The sequence below is a fragment of the Oncorhynchus nerka genome, linkage group LG27, assembly GCF_034236695.1.
Source record: "Oncorhynchus nerka isolate Pitt River linkage group LG27, Oner_Uvic_2.0, whole genome shotgun sequence".
NCBI lineage: Eukaryota > Metazoa > Chordata > Actinopteri > Salmoniformes > Salmonidae > Oncorhynchus > Oncorhynchus nerka.
In genome coordinates this window covers 12,493,492-12,514,080 of record NC_088422.1, presented here as the reverse complement: position 1 = coordinate 12,514,080, position 20,589 = coordinate 12,493,492, and the positions used below count along the sequence as shown (strand labels likewise).

Here is a 20,589-nt window from a genome sequence, read left to right as displayed (position 1 = left end):
TGTTTAGATGGCTAAAAATGATTGGATTGTTAAAATGTCAGATTTCCTATCAGACAAAGGGGAGGGAGTTAACTGTCTGCGGACTCTATTCCTTTACCCACAGAGGCCTGTTCATATCCATCTTGGATCGAGGCCATATTCGCTCCATATTGGACAACTGGCCAGAGACCAATGTGGCGGTAAGCTGAGTTCCAGTACCATATTGAAAACATTGTCTTTATGTTTTCGGATGACTGCCTTGCCTGGTGCACCAATTACTTTGCAGACAGAGTTCAGTGTGTCAAATCGGAGGGCATGCTGTCCGGTCCTCTGGCAGTCTCTATGGGGGTGCCACAGGGTTCAATTCTCGGGCCGACTCTTTTCTCTGTATATATCAATGATGTTGCTCTTGCTGCGGGCGATTCCCTGATCCACCTCTACGCAGACGACACCATTCTATATACTTTCGGCCCGTCATTGGACACTGTGCTATCTAACCTCCAAACGAGCTTCAATGCCATACAGCACTCCTTCCGTGGCCTCCAACTGCTCTTAAACGCGAGTAAAACCAAATGCATGCTTTTCAACCGATCGCTGCCTGCACCCGCATGCCCGACTAGCATCACCACCCTGGATGGTTCCGACCTTGAATATGTGGACATCTATAAGTACCTAGGTGTCTGGCTAGACTGCAAACTCTACTTCCAGACCCATATCAAACATCTCCAATCGAAAATCAAATCAAGAGTCGGCTTTCTATTCCGCAACAAAGCCTCCTTCACTCACGCTGCCAAGCTTACCCTAGTAAAACTGACTATCCTACCGATCCTCGACTTCGGCGATGTCATCTACAAAATTGCTTCCAACACTCTACTCAGCAAACTGGATGCAGTTTATCACAGTGCCATCCGTTTTGTCACTAAAGCACCTTATACTACCCACCACTGCGACTTGTATGCTCTAGTCGGCTGGCCCTCGCTACAAATTCGTCGCCAGACCCACTGGCTCCAGGTCATCTACAAGGCCATGCTAGGTAAAGCTCTGCCTTATCTCAGTTCACTGGTCACGATGGCAACACCCATCCGTAGCACGCGCTCCAGCAGGTGTATCTCACTGATCATCCCTAAAGCCAACACCTCATTTGGCCGCCTTTCGTTCCAGTACTCTGCCTGTGACTGGAACGAATTGCAAAAATCGCTGAAGTTGGAGACTTTTATCTCCCTCACCAACTTCAAACATCTGCTATCTGAGCAGCTAACCGATCGCTGCAGCTGTACATAATCTATTGGTAAACAGCCCACCCATTTTCACCTACCTCATCCCCACAGTTTTTATTTATTTACTTTTCTGCTCTTTTGCACACCAATATCTCTACCTGTACATGATCATCTGATCATTTATCACTCCAGTGTTAATCTGCAATATTGTAATTATTTGCCTACCTCCTCATGCCTTTTGCACACATTGTACATAGACTCCCCTTTTCTTCTACTGTGTTATTGACTTGTTAATTGTTTACTCCATGTGTAACTCTGTGTTTTCTGTTCACACTGCTATGCTTTATCTTGGCCAGGTCGCAGTTGCAAATGAGAACTTGTTCTCAACTAGCCTACCTGGTTAAATAAAGGTGAAATAAATAAAAATAAAAATGTTGATATGGCCTTGCTGTGTAATGGAGTGACAGTCCCTCGCTCTCTGACAGCCCCCCTCGCTCTCTGATAGTCCCCCTCGCTCTCTGACAGCCCCCTCGCTCTCTGACAGCCCCCTCGCTCTCTGACAGCCCCTCCCTCAGGGTAAACATCGACAGCCCCCCCCCTCGCTCCCTGACAGCCCCTCGCGGTGTGGCATTCATTAGGGGAAGTTCAGGTAGTCCCACCCCTGTCTGTTTCAGCTTCGTTTGTTGCTTAATGAATAGAACCCCTACCTGTTGTCCAGGCGGTCGTGGTGACAGATGGAGAGCGTATCCTGGGCTTGGGGGACCTGGGGGTGTTTGGGATGGGCATCCCTGTGGGGAAACTGTGCCTGTACACCGCCTGCGCTGGTATCAGGCCTGAGAGGTGCCTTCCTGTGGTCATCGACGTGGGAACTGACAACGAGGCAAGTTTTAAAAAACGAATCAAATCAAGCTTTATTGAAGTGCGCATCGAAATGAAAACATCTCAGTACAATTAGATAGTGCTTCTACACCTGCATTGCTTGCTGTTTGGGGTTTTAGGCTGGGTTTCTGTACAGCACTTTGAGATATCAGCTGATGTACGAAGGGCTATATAAATACATTTGATTTGATTTGACAACAAAGATGAACTAAGGAGCTCCCGATATGCAAATTGGTTGTCATGTTATATATATATATAAAAGGCTGTTAGCTATCTTATGTACTGTATCATATCTATAACCAGTCTCCTTATTCCAGACCCTTCTGAAGGACCCATTCTACATGGGTTTGTACCAGAAGCGGGATCGTTCCCAGCTCTACGATGACCTGATCGATGAGTTTATGGAGGCTGTGGTGGACAAGTACGGCCAGGACACCCTGATCCAGTTTGAAGACTTTGGGAATCACAATGCATTCCGCTTGATGAGAAAATACCGCGAGAAGTACTGCACCTTTAACGATGACATCCAAGGTCTGTATTCACACCATGTAAATATAGTATGCCAAATGGAGTGTGTTGTAGTGAGTATGTACAGCTAGATGAATAACAGACCTGGGTTCAAGTACTATTTGAAATCATTTAAAATACTTTACTATGTGATTGATTGAGCCTGGCGCAGTATAGCAAATATAATATTCTCACGAATGCAAACCCCACACATCTTGCACTCCAGGCAGACTAGAGCAAATGCTACAAGTATTTGAAAGAGTTCAAATAGTATTTGAACCCAGGTCTGGTGAATAGCTGTGCATTTACAGCGTGTGTTGTGGTGTTCAGGAACTGCAGCGGTTGCCCTGGCAGGGCTGTTGGCAGCTCAGAGGGCCATTGGAAAACCCATCACTGAACATAGGATTCTGTTCTGCGGAGCAGGGGAGGTAGGCCATTCTCCTACTTGTATTACCAGATTTCAGTGTCTGCATACAGCAATACCGTTACCTGATATAATGTAGTAGGTAGTAAATGTATGTACCAAATGGTTAACACTGTGCTCACTAAATCATAATAAGAAGTGTCGTTTTTTTGGGGTCAGCTGAATAATAAATAATTGTGTGTTGTTTCTTCAGGCTGCCCTGGGTATCGCCAACCTGATTACCATGTCGATGGTGGAGAAGGGTTTAACCCAGGACGAAGCCAGGAAAAAGATCTGGATGTTTGACAAGGACGGTCTACTGGTCAAGGTTGTGGTCCAGTCCAAACACAGACACGTTGTCTTTCACTTCTCCTTTGTAACTGTCTGTGTGGCGGAACTGAAACGCTGTGTATGGACTAACATTAGAGCCAACAGAAATGGAATCTGAATTCGGTCATTTTGAATTTGTATCAAGAAATGTAATTTAAATTCAGTGTTTTTTCCTGTGACTTGCTGTAGGGCCGATCGCAGGAGACAGATAGCAACCAGGAGGCTTTTGTGCATGAAAGTCCCGGAAATGTGCAGAGCTTCTTAGATGCAGTCAACGTCATCCAACCAACAGCCATTATCGGTAAGATCCAAATTCTCCATTCTCATCTTTATAATAGTAAAACTACATTGTATAATTAAAATCAGTGTAACTCTTGTTGTCCGTGCTTTATGAAACCCTGGTAACCCTAACTTGTTGCCTGTGCGCAGGTGTGTCCGGGGCTGGACGCCTCTTTACCCACGACGTCCTCAAAAAGATGGGCACCCTAAATAAACAACCAATTATATTTGCCTTGAGCAACCCCACCACCAAGGCAGAGTGCACGGCTGAAGATGCCTATACCCTCACAGATGTACGTATCGATTCACCCATGTCGTCCTAAATGACTCCCTGTTCCCTACATAATGCACTACAGACGTACTGCACTATGTAGGGAATCAAGCATCATTTGGAACGCAGGCCTCCTCCTCATGTTTTGTTAGTGTGTAGGCCCAGACCCGCACACTGACCCACAGTCACCATGGCTTCTCTCTCTGTATGTGGTTTGATATTCAGGGCCGATGCCTGTTTGCCAGTGGAAGTCCGTTTGGCACAGTGACTCTGGCTGATGGACGTGTTTTCACACCTGGACAAGGGAACAATGCTTACATATTCCCAGGTTAGAATCATTAGATTATCACGTTTTCTCGTCTGTATTTACAAAGAAAATCTCAGTGAGCCTTCTCTCGTCAAAACAGCCATGGGGAAAGTGGATACGCATAGGTGCGCCACATAAGTGTATTGTGAGACTTGTGTCAACTGTTGAAAAAGGGGTAAAGTGCAGTGTGTCTGCTTTGTCTGGCTGCAGGTGTAGCCCTGGCTGTGATCCTCAGTGGCGTGAGACACATCAGTGACACGGTCTTCCTGGAGGCTGCCAAGGTCAGAAATAAAGCTGCGTTTCACTCGTTCAGAGCTCTCGACCTGTCTCTCTCCGTTCAGCTCCCCTGTGTTTACACACTATTTGACAAAAAAGACAGGCGCTTAAAGAGATATTTTACACATTTTAGTATTTTGTTTACAGAGAAAATTGTTATGCAAATTATATGCAAATGATGAGTGTTTTTTTGTCAGACCCTGGCAGACCAGTTGACTGATGAGGAGCTGGCGGAGGGGAGGCTGTACCCACCACTGTCCAACATCCGAGAGGTCTCTCTCCAGATGGCAGCCAAGGTCAGGATCAGACACTCTACATCTCGCTCCTTGTCTGTCAAATACATTTCGAGGGAGATAAATTCATAATTTGAAAAAGCATTCTACAAAATGAGCAAGGTAAAAGTACTTTGATTATGATGAAATCGGTGGCTTCGTCATAAACAAGAAATATACTGAGGATGATGTAAAGAGTACCGTCCTGCCTTTGGTCTGATAGTGTCAGAGGGCACATTTGAGAAGATAATTAAGTAAAATATGTGCCTCCATTATTTGCTCAATAACTCAATCCGCCTTTGCACTCCTTCTAAACAACGCTCATTTTTTTTACATTTTGGCAAAGGGTAAAGACTACAAAACTTTGTCCACTCTGTTCGAAACAAATTCTAGTTTTGGGAACAGAAAATTGTACTGAGATCAGATATGTGATTAATGAGAATATTTGCATAATGTCGGCCAAAATATATCTCGTTCAATCTTCTCCCACTGCCAACCACTGGGTCTTCCTCTCACCACCATATTTGGTAGTGAGTGGAAACACCAAGCGGATGCTTCACATTTATAAGTCCAGTGAAATATCTGAGTCATTGTTCTTTCTGTGGCAAAGATGTGCCTTTAAATGTACTCTGCATCTCACTGTCGCCCCCTGCAGGTGGTCCGGTTTGTGTACGCCAACAACATGGCCTTCCGGTACCCAGAGCCCAAGGACAAGGACACCTTTGTCAGGTCAACTGTATGGGACATCAACTACGACTCATTTCTCCCTGACATCTATGAGTGGAAAGGGATGAACCCAGCACCTGATCATTAGAGAGTTTTGGGTGTGGAAAGGGGGCAACAAGTCACGGTAGGATAGGTGGGCGGGCATTAAAGAGGGAATGGTTAAACTGGGAGGTGGGGAGGACAGTGAAATGAGGTTAGTTGTTTAATCCTAGGGCAGATATTTGACTGATTTGTTTGTCAAAATCAATTGGCGGGCCAGAAAATGTATATCCAGTTTTTGTCATTCATGAGTGGCCTGGAGTTTTTTTTCTTTTTTTCTACCGAAATAACCCCCCCATTTATGTTTAACACAGGCCCTGATTTTCCTTGTTCAGTTTCCACATGAAAACGCTCCAGAAGTGGGGTTATTGTTAGTCAACATGCTGCTAGTTAAACAGAAGGATTCCAACATATAATATCACTCCAAGCTCTAAAGACCTTGCTTGAATTAGTTCATGAAACAGTTATGCAAAAAATATAAGTAAAATAAGTAAAACTCAGTAATAGTTTAAAGGCTTTTTTTGTTTAATTATTTTGTTGTCCATATCCCCATATGAAATAATATACAGTGTATGTATATTGTGTTATTGACATTCTAGTCATTTAGCTAGGGTTGGGGTCAATTCTGTTTTTAATTGCACTGAAATTCCAATTCTCTTGAATGCTTTTCAATGAGGAACATTTTGAATTGGAATTTGGTCTGCTAAATTCAGGGTTGGGGTCAATAAGGAAAGTAAACGTTCTTATTCAGAGGGACTTAGACTGTAATTATGCACTTGTTAGACAGTTGACAGAGCCTGGATGTTTTGTAGAGAGTATGTTCGCATGTGGGTGTGAAATGTCTCCTAGCTCTGATGATATTTAACTTGAAGATGGACGGTGACAGTTATGAAGTAGATCAATATGTTTGTGTCATGAATCCTGGGGTGTATTCATTAGTCGGATTCCTTTGTAAAAAGTTTTGTCTATTGCAAAACGTTTTGCAATGGAAAAGGTTTAGTCCAAACTGAAAACATTTTGCAACGAAAATTTGTTTCCATTGGACAAATGTTCAGTTTGCTTGGTTTACTTCTGTTTGGTTCCTAGAGTAAACAGTTTCCATTGCAAAACATTTAGCAAAAGACCAATGTATATACCCGAGATAATATCACCACGAGTTTCTCCCAGACTAAAGACCAGGCATAGGGAAGCAGCCATATTCCATGGCCAGACACATCAGGGGATAGGGCTAATTTTCAGTATAGAGAGAAGAATGCTGCAATAAGCACCATATCCAAATAGACATGACCAATGTTAAGATAAGCTCCATTGTCAGAAAACATAAATACATTACATGAACTATAATGCTCTTCACAGTTTTGTATAGGCAGCATATGGTTTACAAGCATACATTTTATTTTATTACTGGTTTTATGTTTTAGCCACATCTTATATACAGAACTGTTCATTCACTTTTTGAGAAAATGGAAATAAGTAAAAAAAGATTAGCTGGATAGAAAACCAGCTTAAGGCAGCTGAAGTTAAGATACACGGGTCCTAGATTTGTGAGACCGTTTAGTTAAGGATGGTAGACTGGCTTTTTTTATCCATCTGCATAGGTCAGCGACATGACTCCCATTTTATACACACCTCACTTCTCACCGCAGACGTAGCCAAAGAACAATTAATTGTATAGGAACACAATAGTTGAAGAAAAAATATATTAAAATCGGCGTATTATTTCTTATGCATATCCAACGGGCTAATTATATCTATTGTACTGTTTTACAGTTATCTTGTTGTAGTTGATCAAACTAGTTTGATGAGATGTCATTCACAAGTGTACTATGTTCCACCCTTGAATTTAGATTGGAACACTAAATGACAGTCGGTCTCATTCAATGATTATGTTGGCCCATAAGCCTGTCCAAGCCTGAAACGTTGGTCTCCCATTCAGAGAATTGCTGTGCTGTATTCTTGTCTTGTTTTCTTTTCATTCATTTACTTTTAAGTGCCCTGGTAAAAATGTATGGTTGAATCCCTGATGGTCCTTCCTCTTCCAATGTCTTTGATGTGTGCATACATGTATGTGTTTCTGGAGTTTATTTTTGTTACGCAGAATGGCCTTAGTGAATGAACGCACAAAGCGGCAAAAGCGCCCCTGGAGACCCCTATGTGTACTGTTACATGTGCAGAATTAAAATTAGTTTTACACTTGCTGTTGCACCCTACCTTTGTCCTTTTTGAACGATTTATTATTCTGTGTATCTATTGAACAACATCTCCAAATGGATTTAATTCCAAGCAAGTCTACATTATGACCCTCTGATCATCAACACCAATATTGGAACCCAAATAGAATCATTGGATCCCAAAACATTAATAGGATCTAATAGGATTTTCACATATGATTAAAGACAGTATATAAATAACACATTTTCTGTGCCACTTTGAGGCCAAGTTAAGATTTTATTTTTTGTCACAAAACTTTTGCAACTATAACAAAACTATAAACAAATGTTCCCCAAGCTTTATATTCAGACATGCACTCGAGACTTATTTGTACAAAATAAAACATACTTGCTGCACACTATTTAAACAGGTTTGTGAGCTGTATTAAAGTAAATGACAATTGGTTGTGAACAGACTTATGTCCATTATGAGCATTTGCAGCAATAAAATTGACAGTGTGGTTCCATAGACATTTTTTCTTCTTCTACAATTGCCTCACGAGCATCATAACCCTCAACTTATTTATTTTTTGTGCATTTTTCTTCTGTATTATGGTTTCACAATCTACCATAGGGGTGAGATTTCAGGTGCTCCTTAAGTTGTGGTATGGTGGACAGCGCCATGCCACACACGTGACAGCAGAGAGGTAGTTTCAACAACTCATCTGTCCCTTCTTTTACCGTGACCTTCCCATCCTTTTCCAGCATCTGGATGACTTCTTGAGATTCTATGAAATAGTCGGTTGTGAATGAATTCCAGTGTTTCTTGTTCTTTAAACAAGGGGAGTCAAAGTCCTGGCTGATCACGTGTAGATGGACATGGCTCATACTGGGGATGGCGTGGTAGCCCTGGCGGAAGTGTAACAGGCCAGCATCGGGGCACTGCTGTTGTACAATCCTGTCTGCTACCTGGTTCATGTGCCTCAACAGATCACAGTGCCCCCTGTGCAGTGTCTTCAGACTGGGGATGGACTCCCAGGGCAGGACCAGCCAGTGGTAGTGAGCCTTGGGGTACTTGTCCATGATAACAACTACTCTGTCATCCTTGTAGACCTGCATTTTGGGGTCTTGCATTGAGGCTTTCAATCCTTGGCTCCAATATCCTAAAGTTTCTGTTTTCTCTGTTGTTTGAGGTGCAGGCTGTGTGTTAGTGGAGGTGGACCCTCCATGCTTGCACTGAGTGGAGTCCTCCGTTTTCCTTGGTACTTTATGCCCGGGGGGCTCTCTGTGAAACTCCGGCTCCTCTGAGGCAGGCCCACAGGGCCTCTTGGTGCCCACACTGGACTGAGAGTTGGATGGATCCTCTTTGAAGCACACAGTATAAGGGTACAGCTCATTGACCATGTGCAGCTGCTGGCCATATCTCATCTCCACTTGGTTGCCTTTACCCACGACCTCAGAGTCCACACTAGTGGGGTTGACACCCAGTTGTTTTACACTGATATACCCTTTGTTGCAGTCAGCCTTGAGCTCAACTTGCTCCCTGGAACATTTTTTGTCTTTTATCGTTGTTTCTGGACTCCGACCCAAGACAACTGTCTGTAGGTGAGGTAGATGAATCGGTTTATGCCTTCCATTTTTGCTGATCAGCAAACAAATAGACATGATCCTCTTCCTAACGAATTACGATTTTCTTTAGTACAACAACAACTGCTTTCCTCTCTTCAGCCAATGCAAGGTGGGTCAGCGTCGCTAGTGTTTTGCGCCTGGTTTTGTTTCGAGCACGCACAAAGATGACGACTTCCTCTATGGCAAGCACAAGTGGAGAGGAAGAGGCGAAGCGAGAGATAAACGACCCAAAATCTGTCTTTTCCAGCAGTGTGTCGAATTTGGTTAACAAAACATGGAATGGCTTATTTACTACATGTGGCGTAGTTTATCGAATAGAAGTGTCGTAATGATTAGGTTGTTACGACTGTACTGAAATAAGTCGGACACGTGACATTTAGGCAACTTTGAGAAAAGGCATTTTTAATGTCGGAGCCTGGTCGTTACTAGTTACCACAGCCACAAAGTAATACGCCCCACCTATATTTCTACAGTGTATCTTCTTAAATGTGATTTTAAACTTAACTAAAAATGTGCTTTTTGGGTTGGTTTTCATCACACATATATATATATATATATATTGCCATTCAGACTTTGGGAACGGTTGTGCCTGTTTTTCACACGTGTATCTGCTCTCTCATTGGCTAGAGTGGTCCCACCTGATCTTGCCCCCTCCCGACTGCCTTCCATTTTTTAAGAAATTTTCATTGTACCATATCTGGACAATATAATGGACAATATGTGGTAATGCTACTGCTGTTTTAATGTTCGTTTAATGACATTTAAATAGTTTATTTTTCAACATGACCATGGACCTAACTTTTCTGGGGACAGGGTCGGCATATCCTTCCCCCCATCGTGGCGCTTCTGCCCTCGTACTCAGAACAGAAGGGGAGTGTTGGCTGTTTGACTGCGGAGAAGGGACGCAAACTCAACTGATGAAGAGTCAATTGAAGGCTAGTGAGTAGTTCACTTTTCTTTAGTCGTTGCTAGCTAGTTAGCATTAGCAATGTCAAACGTGTTGTTCTGGCCATATAATTCACGGTTTATTCCATGTATAACTGTTTACAGAATTATTTAAAAAACACTAGATCGCCAACTTATTTTTCACTATTAACAAAAACATGATTTGCTACTTTCCCACTCTCTTTGCTATCACGTCATTGATGAACGGTTACAAACTTTACAGCCTGTAACCTTTGACAATGACAGAGTTAGAAATGCATGTATGTTTTGACAGTGGTCTCAACAACAACACTGCCTTAATTAAATGAGGATGTGTTCAGATTGATCAACTCATATTTATTTATGTTTTTCTTACAGGCCGAATCACCAAAGTGTTCATCTCTCACCTGCATGGTGATCATCTCTTTGGTCTACCAGGGCTACTGTGCACTGTGAGCCTAAACCTCAACCCCTGTCCCACCCAGCCTCCAACATGTGTGGATATCTATGGTCCCCAGGGTCTCAGGCAGTTCCTGAGGGTGGCATTAGAGCTCACCAGCTCCCAGCTTCTCTTCCCCTATTCAGTACATGAGCTAGAGCCCACCACTGACCAGTGTCCTACAGAGGGTCAGCTAAGCCCTGACGTCACAGCAGATTCTGGGCGTCTCCATCCCCAAGAACGCGCCGGCCGAACAATCTCCCTGGATGTCAACAGTGACTGCTATGTTATACTGGAGGAGAAGCGTTTTGTTGTGAAGGCGTTCCGTTTGTTCCATCGGGTACCCTCCTTTGGGTTCTCTGTTCAAGAACATGATTGGCCAGGGCGTTTGAACACCGAACTACTGAAGGATCTTGGTAATCACAATATATACCTGGCATAATAATCTATATGTTTATCTCTGGGATTTATTTTGATTATTCCATTTGTTTTATATAGGCAAGCCATTGTTATGTCATTAAACAAAAGCTATCTTTTGACATACTGAATTGAGAGTACTCCATTTTAAAATAACTTACATTTCTAACTTTGGTTTTTGCAGGTGCGTGAGAATAATTCGATGCCATCTAATAAGAAAATGAAAAACTTGCACACTGCTCTTGCCAGTGTGTGAAGGCTGAGAGGCAGATAAAACATGTAAGCTTAATGAACTAAAGTGATATTGGCAATATTTTATTTATTTTACTAGGCAAGTTAGTTAAGAACAAATTCTTATTTTCAATGACGGCCTAGGAACAGTGGGTTAACTGCCTGTTCAGGGGCAGAACGACACATTTGTACCTTGTCAGCTCGGGGGTTTGAACTTGCAACCTTTTGGTTACTAGTCCACCACTCTTAACCACTAGGCTACCCTGCCGCCCACTCAATAGCAGTGTGCAAGTTTCTATTTTAAGGTCATTCAATTTTGAAATAAATGAAAAACCTTTTGTCCATCTCTCAGGTTTGAAGCCTGGACCACTCTATGGACGACTGAAAGCTGGTGAGTCAGTGACATTGGAAAATGGACAAGTGGTGAAGCCCAGTGAGGTGCTGGAGGAAGCCATTCCGGGGAGAAAAGTTTGTGTTTTAGGGGATTGCAGCTCATTATTGGGGGAGGGACCCCTGAGGGCCTGTCACAGAGCTGACATCCTGGTGCATGAGGCCACCCTGTCAGATGAGCATCGGGAGAAGGCAGTGGACCATGGGCACAGCACACCTAGTATGGCAGCTGCAGTGGCACAGGCCTGTTGTGCACGTATGCTGGTGCTCTACCATTTCAGTCAGAGGTATAAGCCGGCCGGCCAGCACAAAGAGGGTGATGAGGATGATGTCTTGGAGCTCAGGAGACAAGCTGAGGAGGCTTTGCAGGGCACAGGCATAGAGGTGACCCTGGCGGAGGACTTTCTCATGATACCCATACCCCTCATAAGGCTTCACTGAGGCCTTACACTTGGTAGTTATGATAAATACTGTAAACAAAAGCCAGAGTGAGCAGGTTGTGTGAATTAAGCATCGAATGAATTACTTGGTGTCTGGGAAATATTTAGTAAATTGTCTGAATAAAAAAAGTATTGACTGTTTCTCCTTATTTTACTCGGTGATAGGGTTCAAGGGTGCAATCTCCATTTTGAAGTTGTCAATTTTCTTCTTCATGATTGGCAGATACCTCCTGATGACCAGGTTGGACATGACTTCAACATGGTCATCTGGAGGGCTTAGCCAATACATTTGTAAATCCCACCCAGTTCACTACATTAAAACGGTGTAAACTCTCAATGGCACAGTCCATGCCGAAATGGTATTTTGGCCACTAGAGGCCTCTATCACTATGGTTCACACAACAGAATTGCACGTATTCAATTTTACCAGATTATTGAAATCAACCTAGCGAGAATGGTACATGCACAATGAAAATGATAAATACATGTAATTTGAGTCTTCACAATATTCAGAAACGAACAGCTTTAAACCAGGCTAGTTTTCTCTTGGTGGGATTGAATCTCTGCTACTACCCACTGTTGCCCATGCGCAAAACGCCATGTTGGAAGAAATTGAACTGAAATCGTCAGAGAGGAAGAGAGGGCCAACTCGACGGAAAGTCTGTTTCCCTCCCTTTTTCCATTTTTCACCCACAAAACAAGGCGTTTTTATATGTAGGTCGATAAAAGAGTCGAATTTGGTCAACATGAATGGTTATTTGCTACGTGAGGTTTATATGATCGAATATAAGTTTTGTAATGCTTAAGTTGTTACGAGTATACTGATATAAGTAGGACACGTGACATTCCGGCAATTTGAGAAAAACCCCCAACTAATATTCGGAGTTGTCTATAATGCATATTTATGAAAGGATGCTTGTAGCATTCTCTATTGAATAGAGGCAATTGACGTCAGCAAACCTCGTCGAATATTTAAATAATAAGATTACAATAATGAGATAATCCACCAATCAGAAGAAAGGATAGGCGGGAGCGACACATCCCGCCGTACCGTTTTGTGGACAAGGAGTTCCATTGTTAGGGCGGAGAGACGTGCATCTTGTCAGAATATCCATGATCTTTGGAAGCGCTGATACAAAGCCGTGATTTGTTATCGAACGTTTATTTTGATATTCAAATGATTTCCCTATGTTATTTTAAATGATCAAATAAATATTTAGGATAAACGAAGAAGTACGGTTGATCAGTACAGTTCTAGCGCAAATGCAATAACGGAATATCCCGGCCCCGTATGCAGGGTATGTTTGTGGATGGGGACGGGTGGCTAATGTTACTTCGGTTAGCAGTGAAACTCGCGAGTAAGCCTACGAAATAGCCTAATCGGTGGCTTCGACCTGCTTTTGATCGTTATCAAACGAAATGACAGTGGATAGTTGGCTAGATAGTGTTATCAAGGCCATATTTAAAACACTCGGACTGAGAATGGCTGCTCATTTTCTATGTTGTTGACATGTTTCTTCGTTTTGAGAAGCTAGCTAACGTTAGCACGTTAACGTTAGCTAACTGGTTGTCCTGCTATGCAGCTGGCTAGCGATAGCCGCACTTCCCAACCACTATATATATATTTTTTATGTCTAAAACAGTGCGCTTTATTATTGTTCATTGGGTTGTCTTAGCTAGCTACAGTTCGCTTAAATATTTAGCTAGCTAACGAACGGTAGCTAGCTATTTTGTTATTACTCAGCACTGTTGTGCAACGTAGTTAGCTGTAATGTTTATTGCCCGATGGGATAATGCTAGTTGTAACTTCGTTGCACATGCTGTCCTGTAGCAGCGTGTTATGTCAATTTCGTGCATGATGTTTAGGATAAACATCATAATAACATACTGTACTTATCATGATGGCTGTAGCTAGTTAATAAACATCTTACTTATGTAAGATATTGGTAAAGTACCATAATAACCACTATTCTCTCTTTCAGAACCCTCAATTCTCGAAGCAGTGTGACAATCATTTAATTTTGTATTGGGATGCCTTGGTGGACTTCAACTTGGGCAATTGGACTGGAGGGGACACCCTCTCATAGCTTAATCTTTTTGCGCCATACAGTAAGCAACAACAACATTTTATAGTTGGGACAAAGTATTTATTCCCTACAGAACAATACGGAGCGGCATACACTAGTGGTTCTCAGGATGTCTATCACCAACACGCCTTCGAGTAATGATGCTTGCCTGAGCATTGTACACAGCTTGATGTGTCACAGGCAAGGGGGAGAGAGCGAGACCTTTGCCAAGCGGGCAATAGAAAGCCTGGTGAAAAAGCTGAAGGAGAAGAAGGATGAACTGGACTCCCTAATCACAGCCATCACCACCAATGGAGCTCATCCCAGCAAGTGTGTCACCATTGGGCGGACTCTGGATGGCCGTTTGCAGGTAGGGACTACACCAATGTCTGGGGGGGGGGATTTTCCCTAGGTACATATCTTGGGTCAGATTCTCCTCTCCTAATTATAACCTTAATCATTAGTGGTGAAAAATACTAAACTGACCTAAGAAAAGCGTCTAGGGGCAACTTCCCCATACACCATTGTCGAGGGATCTGCTATAAGTAGCCGTGTGTGTTAATATATATATATATATTTTAAAGTGAGAGCGTTGTGAGTGAGGATCATGCAAAGATGAGCATAAGGGCATGAGACCTATTAGCACCTCTGGGTGAAGAACATTTTCTTTGAGTTCAATCAACGGGTTTGATCCTGTAATATTCTTTGTCCCAGGTGGCAGGGCGGAAAGGGTTTCCCCACGTGATCTACACTCGGTTGTGGAGATGGCCTGATCTGCATAAAAATGAACTGAAACATGTGAAATATTGCCAGTTTGCGTTTGACCTGAAGTGTGACAGCGTTTGCGTGAACCCATACCACTACGACCGGGTGGTGTCTCCAGGTATTGGTGAGTGTATTGGTGATGTCCCTGCCGTTTTGTTTGTGTTGACCTCCTGTGAGTGACAGTTTGAGCTTCTTATCATCGTTGTTTTATTTCACAGATCTATCAAGTTTGCAACTTACCAGCTCAGGTAAGTGACCTCCATTTTGATGGTTATGTACCTTGTGACAGCATTCTTTTTTTGTCAATAGCTAGTTTCCTTCCAATTGGCTACAGACTTTAATTCAAACATTAAAAAATCTGCATAAAAACATTATGCGCATTTTCCCACCAGAGATGTTTCCAGCAAATGGACTTGTTCCAAATAAAAGACTGAGCGTGAGGATGTGGGCGCCCATCACCTTTTGTGGTTCTATTCCCATGTACCGACTAGAAAATACAAGTTAAATGGGTTTTCATCGCATTTTCAACTCTACTGATGGTTCTCACAAATGTTGCATTTTATATAGTGAGTGTACCCACTCTGGCATTGGTATGTGCTCTCTAGCCAACAGTGTGCAGATATCTGTGCTCTGTTGGCTAGAGTGCACGCATAGCCTACATGATTCAATTATTATGGACAAAAAAGCAATACTTTTTTTGTCAAACGGCAGCCAAGCATCGATGATCATGTCACCAGAATAAGACCCTCGATATTTATTGAACGGAGCATCAAGCTCATCTTTCACCACCCTGTGAAGTTCATCAACTTATATGATCTGTAGCCTAATAAACTGCATGCTTTCCCGACGAGTCGTAGTGGGAGGACCACACAACATGTGACATCGCCTGTTTACTTCGATATGATGGTTATTATATCAATATTTGCGCATACAAATGTTTCCACCGACATTTTACACACACTTCGTTTTACTAACATAAAAATATACCACCTTGTCCAGCGTATTTTGTTTTGTCGACATTTGAAAAGTTTACCAAAAAATGTTCTGTCTCCATCAGGCCTTTCATGACATGTTTTTACATTTTTTATCCAACATGCACTCGCATAAAGAGATTGGATGGAAACTTGGTTGTCTGTTTTGTTTCTTGTTGACCTGTATCTTGTCTCTGTGCTGCTCTCAGCTCCAAGCCTGGGACTGATGGTTAAAGATGAATACGACTTTGATGGCCAGGCCCCACTGCCCACCATGGACGGGGGTCACTCCCTCCAGACCATTCAGCACCCCCCCTCTAGCCGAGGTGGGCCCCCCTCAGAGCCCTTCGGCACCCCTGGCCTGCTGTCCCCCTCTGACGCCAGCACCGCCTCCACCTCCGCCTTCCCCAGCATCTCTGTCGGATCAGGAAGTGAGGGCCTACTCCTCCACCCTATCCCTTCCCGCTTCCACTATCTACTCCACCTTCCCAAGTTTATGGCTCTTGGTATCCTCCTCACCCAAATCATTAGAGGTCTTGCGTACCAGTAATAATCATAGTTTGTGTTTGTTTAGCTACAGCCTGTCTACACAGTTATGGTTGTGGCTGACTGACAGAACTTGTTCATTTGAGAATCACATCACAGTAATATCAAACTCATCTATATACAGGGGGTACTGGTACAGAGTCAATGTGGAGGCTATATACAGGGGGTACTGGTACAGAGTCAATGTGGAGGCTATATACAGGGGGTACTGGTACAGAGTTAATGTGGAGGCTATATACAGGGGTACTGGTACAGAGTCAATGTGGAGGCTATATACAGGGGGTACTGGTACAGAGTCAATGTGGAGGCTATATACAGGGGTACTGGTACAGAGTTAATGTGGAGGCTATATACAGGGGGTACTGGTACAGAGTCAATGTGGAGGCTATATACAGGGGGTACTGGTACAGAGTCAATGTGGAGGCTATATACAGGGGGTACTGGTACAGAGTTAATGTGGAGGCTATATACAGGGGTACTGGTACAGAGTCAATGTGGAGGCTATATACAGGGGGTACTGGTACAGAGTTAATGTGGAGGCTATATACAGGGGTACTGGTACAGAGTTAATGTGGAGGCTATATACAGGGGGTACTGGTACAGAGTTAATGTGGAGGCTATATACAGGGGGTACTGGTACAGAGTTAATGTGGAGGCTATATACAGGGGGTACTGGTACAGAATCAATGTGGAGGCTATATACAGGGGTACTGGTACAGAGTTAATGTGGAGGCTATATACAGGGGGTACTGGTACAGAGTTAATGTGGAGGCTATATACAGGGGTACTGGTACAGAGTTAATGTGGAGGCTATATACAGGGGGTACCGGTACAGAGTCAATGTGGAGGCTATATACAGGGGGTACCAGTACAGAGTCGATGTGTGGAGGCACCGGTATTGAGGTAATATGTACACGCAGGTAGTTACTAAACTGACTGTGCACAGATAATAACAGAGGGGGGGGGGGGTGGGCAATGCAAATAGTCTGGGTAGCCATTTGACCAGATGTTCAGGAGTCACTGCTCATTTACTGTGTGTTTGGACAGTCCAAGTGTGGGGTTCTCCCTACAATTCTGATCTGTAGGCATCCACATGTACCCTTACAGATGCCACCTCCACCTGGACTAGAAATAGCAGCTTCACGCCCAACATGCCTCACCATCAGAATGGGCACCTGCAACACCACCCACCCATGCCTCCTCCAGGACATTACTGTGAGTCCATGCCACTCTCAGGATGAGTAGAACATGCATTTCATTCTTAGTACACATAATGCCAGCAACTTACTGATGTGGGCCAGGGTTGAAGGGATTAATCATTGATGCATTTATGTTACCCTCCCAGGGCCTGTGCACAACGAGCTTGGCTTCCAGCCACCCATATCCAACCATCCAGGTAAATAAAGCGTGACTCCTGGTTTTACCCGACAAGGTGTTCAGAGGGCTGTGTTGGTCTGGAGGGGAGAGGGGGGCTGAGTTATGTCTGGAGGGGGCTGAGTTATGTCTGGAGGGGGCTGAGTTATGTCTGGAGGGGGACTGCGTTTGGTCTGGAGGGGGGACTGCGTTTGGTCTGGAGGGGGGACTGTGTTTGGTCTGGAGGGGGGACTGCGTTTGGTCTGGAGGGTAGAGTGGGACTGAGTTTGGTTTGTTGCAGCGCCAGACTACTGGTGTTCCATCGCCTACTTTGAGATGGACGTGCAGGTGGGCGAGACCTTCAAGGTGCCCTCCACTGGCCCCGTCGTGACGGTGGATGGCTATGTGGACCCGTCTGGCGGAGACCGCTTCTGCCTAGGCCAGCTGAGCAACGTGCACCGGACCGAGGCCATCGAAAGAGCCAGGTACGCCAGGCTCCTAACCACAACTGTGTTGCCATTGGCAGAGTATTTGGTCACCCCACTGATAACAGCTCTTCTCACTTCCCAAGGCTCCACATCGGTAAGGGAATCCAGTTGGAGGGTAAAGGTGAAGGGGACGTGTGGGTACGCTGCCTCAGCGACCACGCCGTGTTCGTGCAGAGCTATTACCTGGACCGGGAAGCCGGCCGCGCCCCTGGCGACGCCGTGCACAAGATCTACCCCAGCGCCTACATCAAGGCAGGTCTCATTGCCTCCGTCTGCTCAGCATTACCAATGTTTTTTTTTATTTATTTAAAAAAAAACACCCCCTGGTGTCCAAGCTGTGAACTGCATGTAGCGGGTAGTAAATCAATTGGTTTTGTTCCCCTCCCAGGTGTTTGACCTGCGTCAGTGCCACAGGCAGATGCAGCAGCAGGCAGCGACGGCGCAGGCGGCAGCCGCGGCTCAGGCAGCCGCCGTGGCTGGGAACATCCCTGGGCCGGGCTCTGTGGGAGGCATCGCTCCTGCCATCAGTAAGCAGCACAACACTAACATACTGCCACAGACGCCATACTCTGCTCCTGTTGACTGGTACAACTCCACCCCAGAGCTGTAACCCCCAGAACAACACATTACTTGTAACACCACTCACACGCCACTTTTCTAATAGCCCGTTCCAAAGTAATTTACCAATCGTCTCAGCCAATTGTAGGTCAGTCATTGACGATGCATAGGAATCTGCACTTGTTCTGGAACTCTTCATCAGTGTGGATGTCGTTGAGCCTAAGTTGGGTTCCATTACATTGATACTTGAACTCCTACCTCCCACCCAGGCCTTTCAGCTGCTGCCGGCATCGGAGTGGACGACCTGAGGAGACTGTGCATCCTGCGCATGAGCTTCGTCAAGGGCTGGGGTCCCGACTACCCCCGGACGAGCATCAAGGAGACCCCGTGCTGGATTGAGATCCACCTACACCGGGCCCTCCAGCTACTGGACGAGGTGCTGCACACCATGCCAATCGGTGACCCCCAGCCCCTGGACTGAACCACCAGCCTGACCCCTCCACTGTGAGACTTCAGTATGACAGACCTTGGAATGAGGTGGTAGGTAGAACAGGAAAGACACCCCGGTTTACCGCTTCAAGGAAGCAAAGACTTTTCTCTCTGTGGGTCGTTCCTCTTTCTCTTTGCCTTCATAGTGTCCAGTGTGTCCAGATCAGGACAGTTCGGCTCTGATGATGGAACGGGCCACTCTCATCAATCGCCCTGGTGACCTCAGATTGGTCACTTTTACCAGTGATTCCATCTGGTTAACCTTGTATGGTTATCCAGAGCATAGTACTACTATGGTAAACTATACTCGGTTTCTTGCTCTATGTGAGAAGAGCAGGTAATGGTCTCTGCCACGTCGTCTACAGACAAACAAGCATTTTAAGGCAATTTCCAGCAATACCATAATACATTTTTGGGGGGTTTCTTTTTGCATATTTTATGAAAGGAATTATTTTGTCCCTTTTTTGTTTTTCTTCCTTATCTTGGTTATTGTATTGTCCTGTACTATGGGAGATAAGTGGATTTATTGACTATATTTCAGACCAGATGGCAGGTCACTTAGACCCCTTCATTTACATTCACTATGTAAGGGAAGAGTAACTTCTGTAGGGTATCCTATTTCTGTTGAATTAATTTCTCCCTTATCTCATGTACATACATTTAACTGTAGTTCTTTTGTTTTTAAATGCATGTGAATGTTTGCATGAATGGTGAAGTGATGGCCACAACGCCACAGGTTTTTGTGAAGTCTTGATCTCAGGACAGCCTCGATAAGGAGGAATCAAGTATGCCATAGACCCCATCAAAGCGTTTGGCTTCCATTTTAAAATCACATAAATCATCATGTCATCAGGGTGAGGCTTCCCTCTGCCACAATGTTGGAGGTTCTTTTCTGTTGTGGTTCTGCACTAACTGGGTTCATGGTGTTCGTGTGCTGTGAACAAAACCCTGTCATCTTGTTTTCACCTCCCATGATCCCTCACTGCATGTCACTTTCCTACCATTTCTGGTTTTGCATATTGCTGCACACACACAATCCTATTGATGCAATTTGTTATAGCTATGATACGGAACTGGCATTTTTATTTCCAATCTAGTTGCATCTCCTAATATGTAATACATTAGCTATCGATTTAGTTAAAATCAGGTGCTGCTAAAATGTAGCTTGCGGTATCCCTAGAGATGAAAGTGAATTAGGATACACTTTTACTGATGTTTCTCAGCTTTGCTGTTTTGAGAAGTTATTCA

General features: G+C 44.2%; 4 protein-coding genes across 4 annotated transcripts in view; 3 read left to right on the top strand and 1 right to left on the bottom strand.

The window, feature by feature from the left end:
• The window catches only part of me2 (malic enzyme 2, NAD(+)-dependent, mitochondrial), a 30,650-nt gene extending 22,967 nt beyond the window's left edge, over positions 1-7,683 (top strand). Inside the window, exons 5-15 of the mRNA XM_029637120.2 lie at positions 104-179; positions 1,915-2,076; positions 2,393-2,606; positions 2,913-3,010; positions 3,200-3,313; positions 3,505-3,616; positions 3,745-3,887; positions 4,091-4,193; positions 4,383-4,453; positions 4,646-4,744; positions 5,376-7,683. Coding sequence (XP_029492980.1) covers positions 104-179; positions 1,915-2,076; positions 2,393-2,606; positions 2,913-3,010; positions 3,200-3,313; positions 3,505-3,616; positions 3,745-3,887; positions 4,091-4,193; positions 4,383-4,453; positions 4,646-4,744; positions 5,376-5,534 — 1,351 coding nt within the window. The 3' untranslated portion in view covers positions 5,535-7,683. The remainder of the gene's footprint in view (positions 1-103; positions 180-1,914; positions 2,077-2,392; positions 2,607-2,912; positions 3,011-3,199; positions 3,314-3,504; positions 3,617-3,744; positions 3,888-4,090; positions 4,194-4,382; positions 4,454-4,645; positions 4,745-5,375) is intronic.
• Positions 7,566-9,411, bottom strand: aptx (aprataxin). The gene has a single exon (XM_029637122.2). The coding sequence runs from the start codon at positions 9,298-9,300 to the stop codon at positions 8,254-8,256; it is 1,047 nt and encodes a 348-aa protein (XP_029492982.1). The 5' UTR covers positions 9,301-9,411; the 3' UTR covers positions 7,566-8,253.
• Positions 9,412-9,637: 226 nt separating this feature from the next.
• On the top strand, positions 9,638-12,246 carry elac1 (elaC ribonuclease Z 1). Its single transcript, XM_029637121.2, has 3 exons — positions 9,638-10,203; positions 10,567-11,043; positions 11,628-12,246. Exons 1-3 carry the CDS (start codon positions 10,047-10,049, stop codon positions 12,104-12,106), a joined length of 1,113 nt encoding a protein of 370 aa, XP_029492981.1. The 5' UTR covers positions 9,638-10,046; the 3' UTR covers positions 12,107-12,246.
• Positions 12,247-12,868: 622 nt separating this feature from the next.
• Positions 12,869-19,427, top strand: smad4b (SMAD family member 4b). The gene is made up of 11 exons (XM_029637119.2): positions 12,869-13,403; positions 14,088-14,541; positions 14,886-15,060; positions 15,155-15,184; positions 16,117-16,338; positions 17,561-17,668; positions 17,799-17,849; positions 18,108-18,291; positions 18,378-18,546; positions 18,683-18,821; positions 19,122-19,427. The coding sequence occupies exons 2-11, from the start codon at positions 14,302-14,304 to the stop codon at positions 19,331-19,333; spliced, it is 1,530 nt and encodes a 509-aa protein (XP_029492979.1). The 5' UTR covers positions 12,869-13,403; positions 14,088-14,301; the 3' UTR covers positions 19,334-19,427.
• Positions 19,428-20,589: the final 1,162 nt, after the last annotated feature.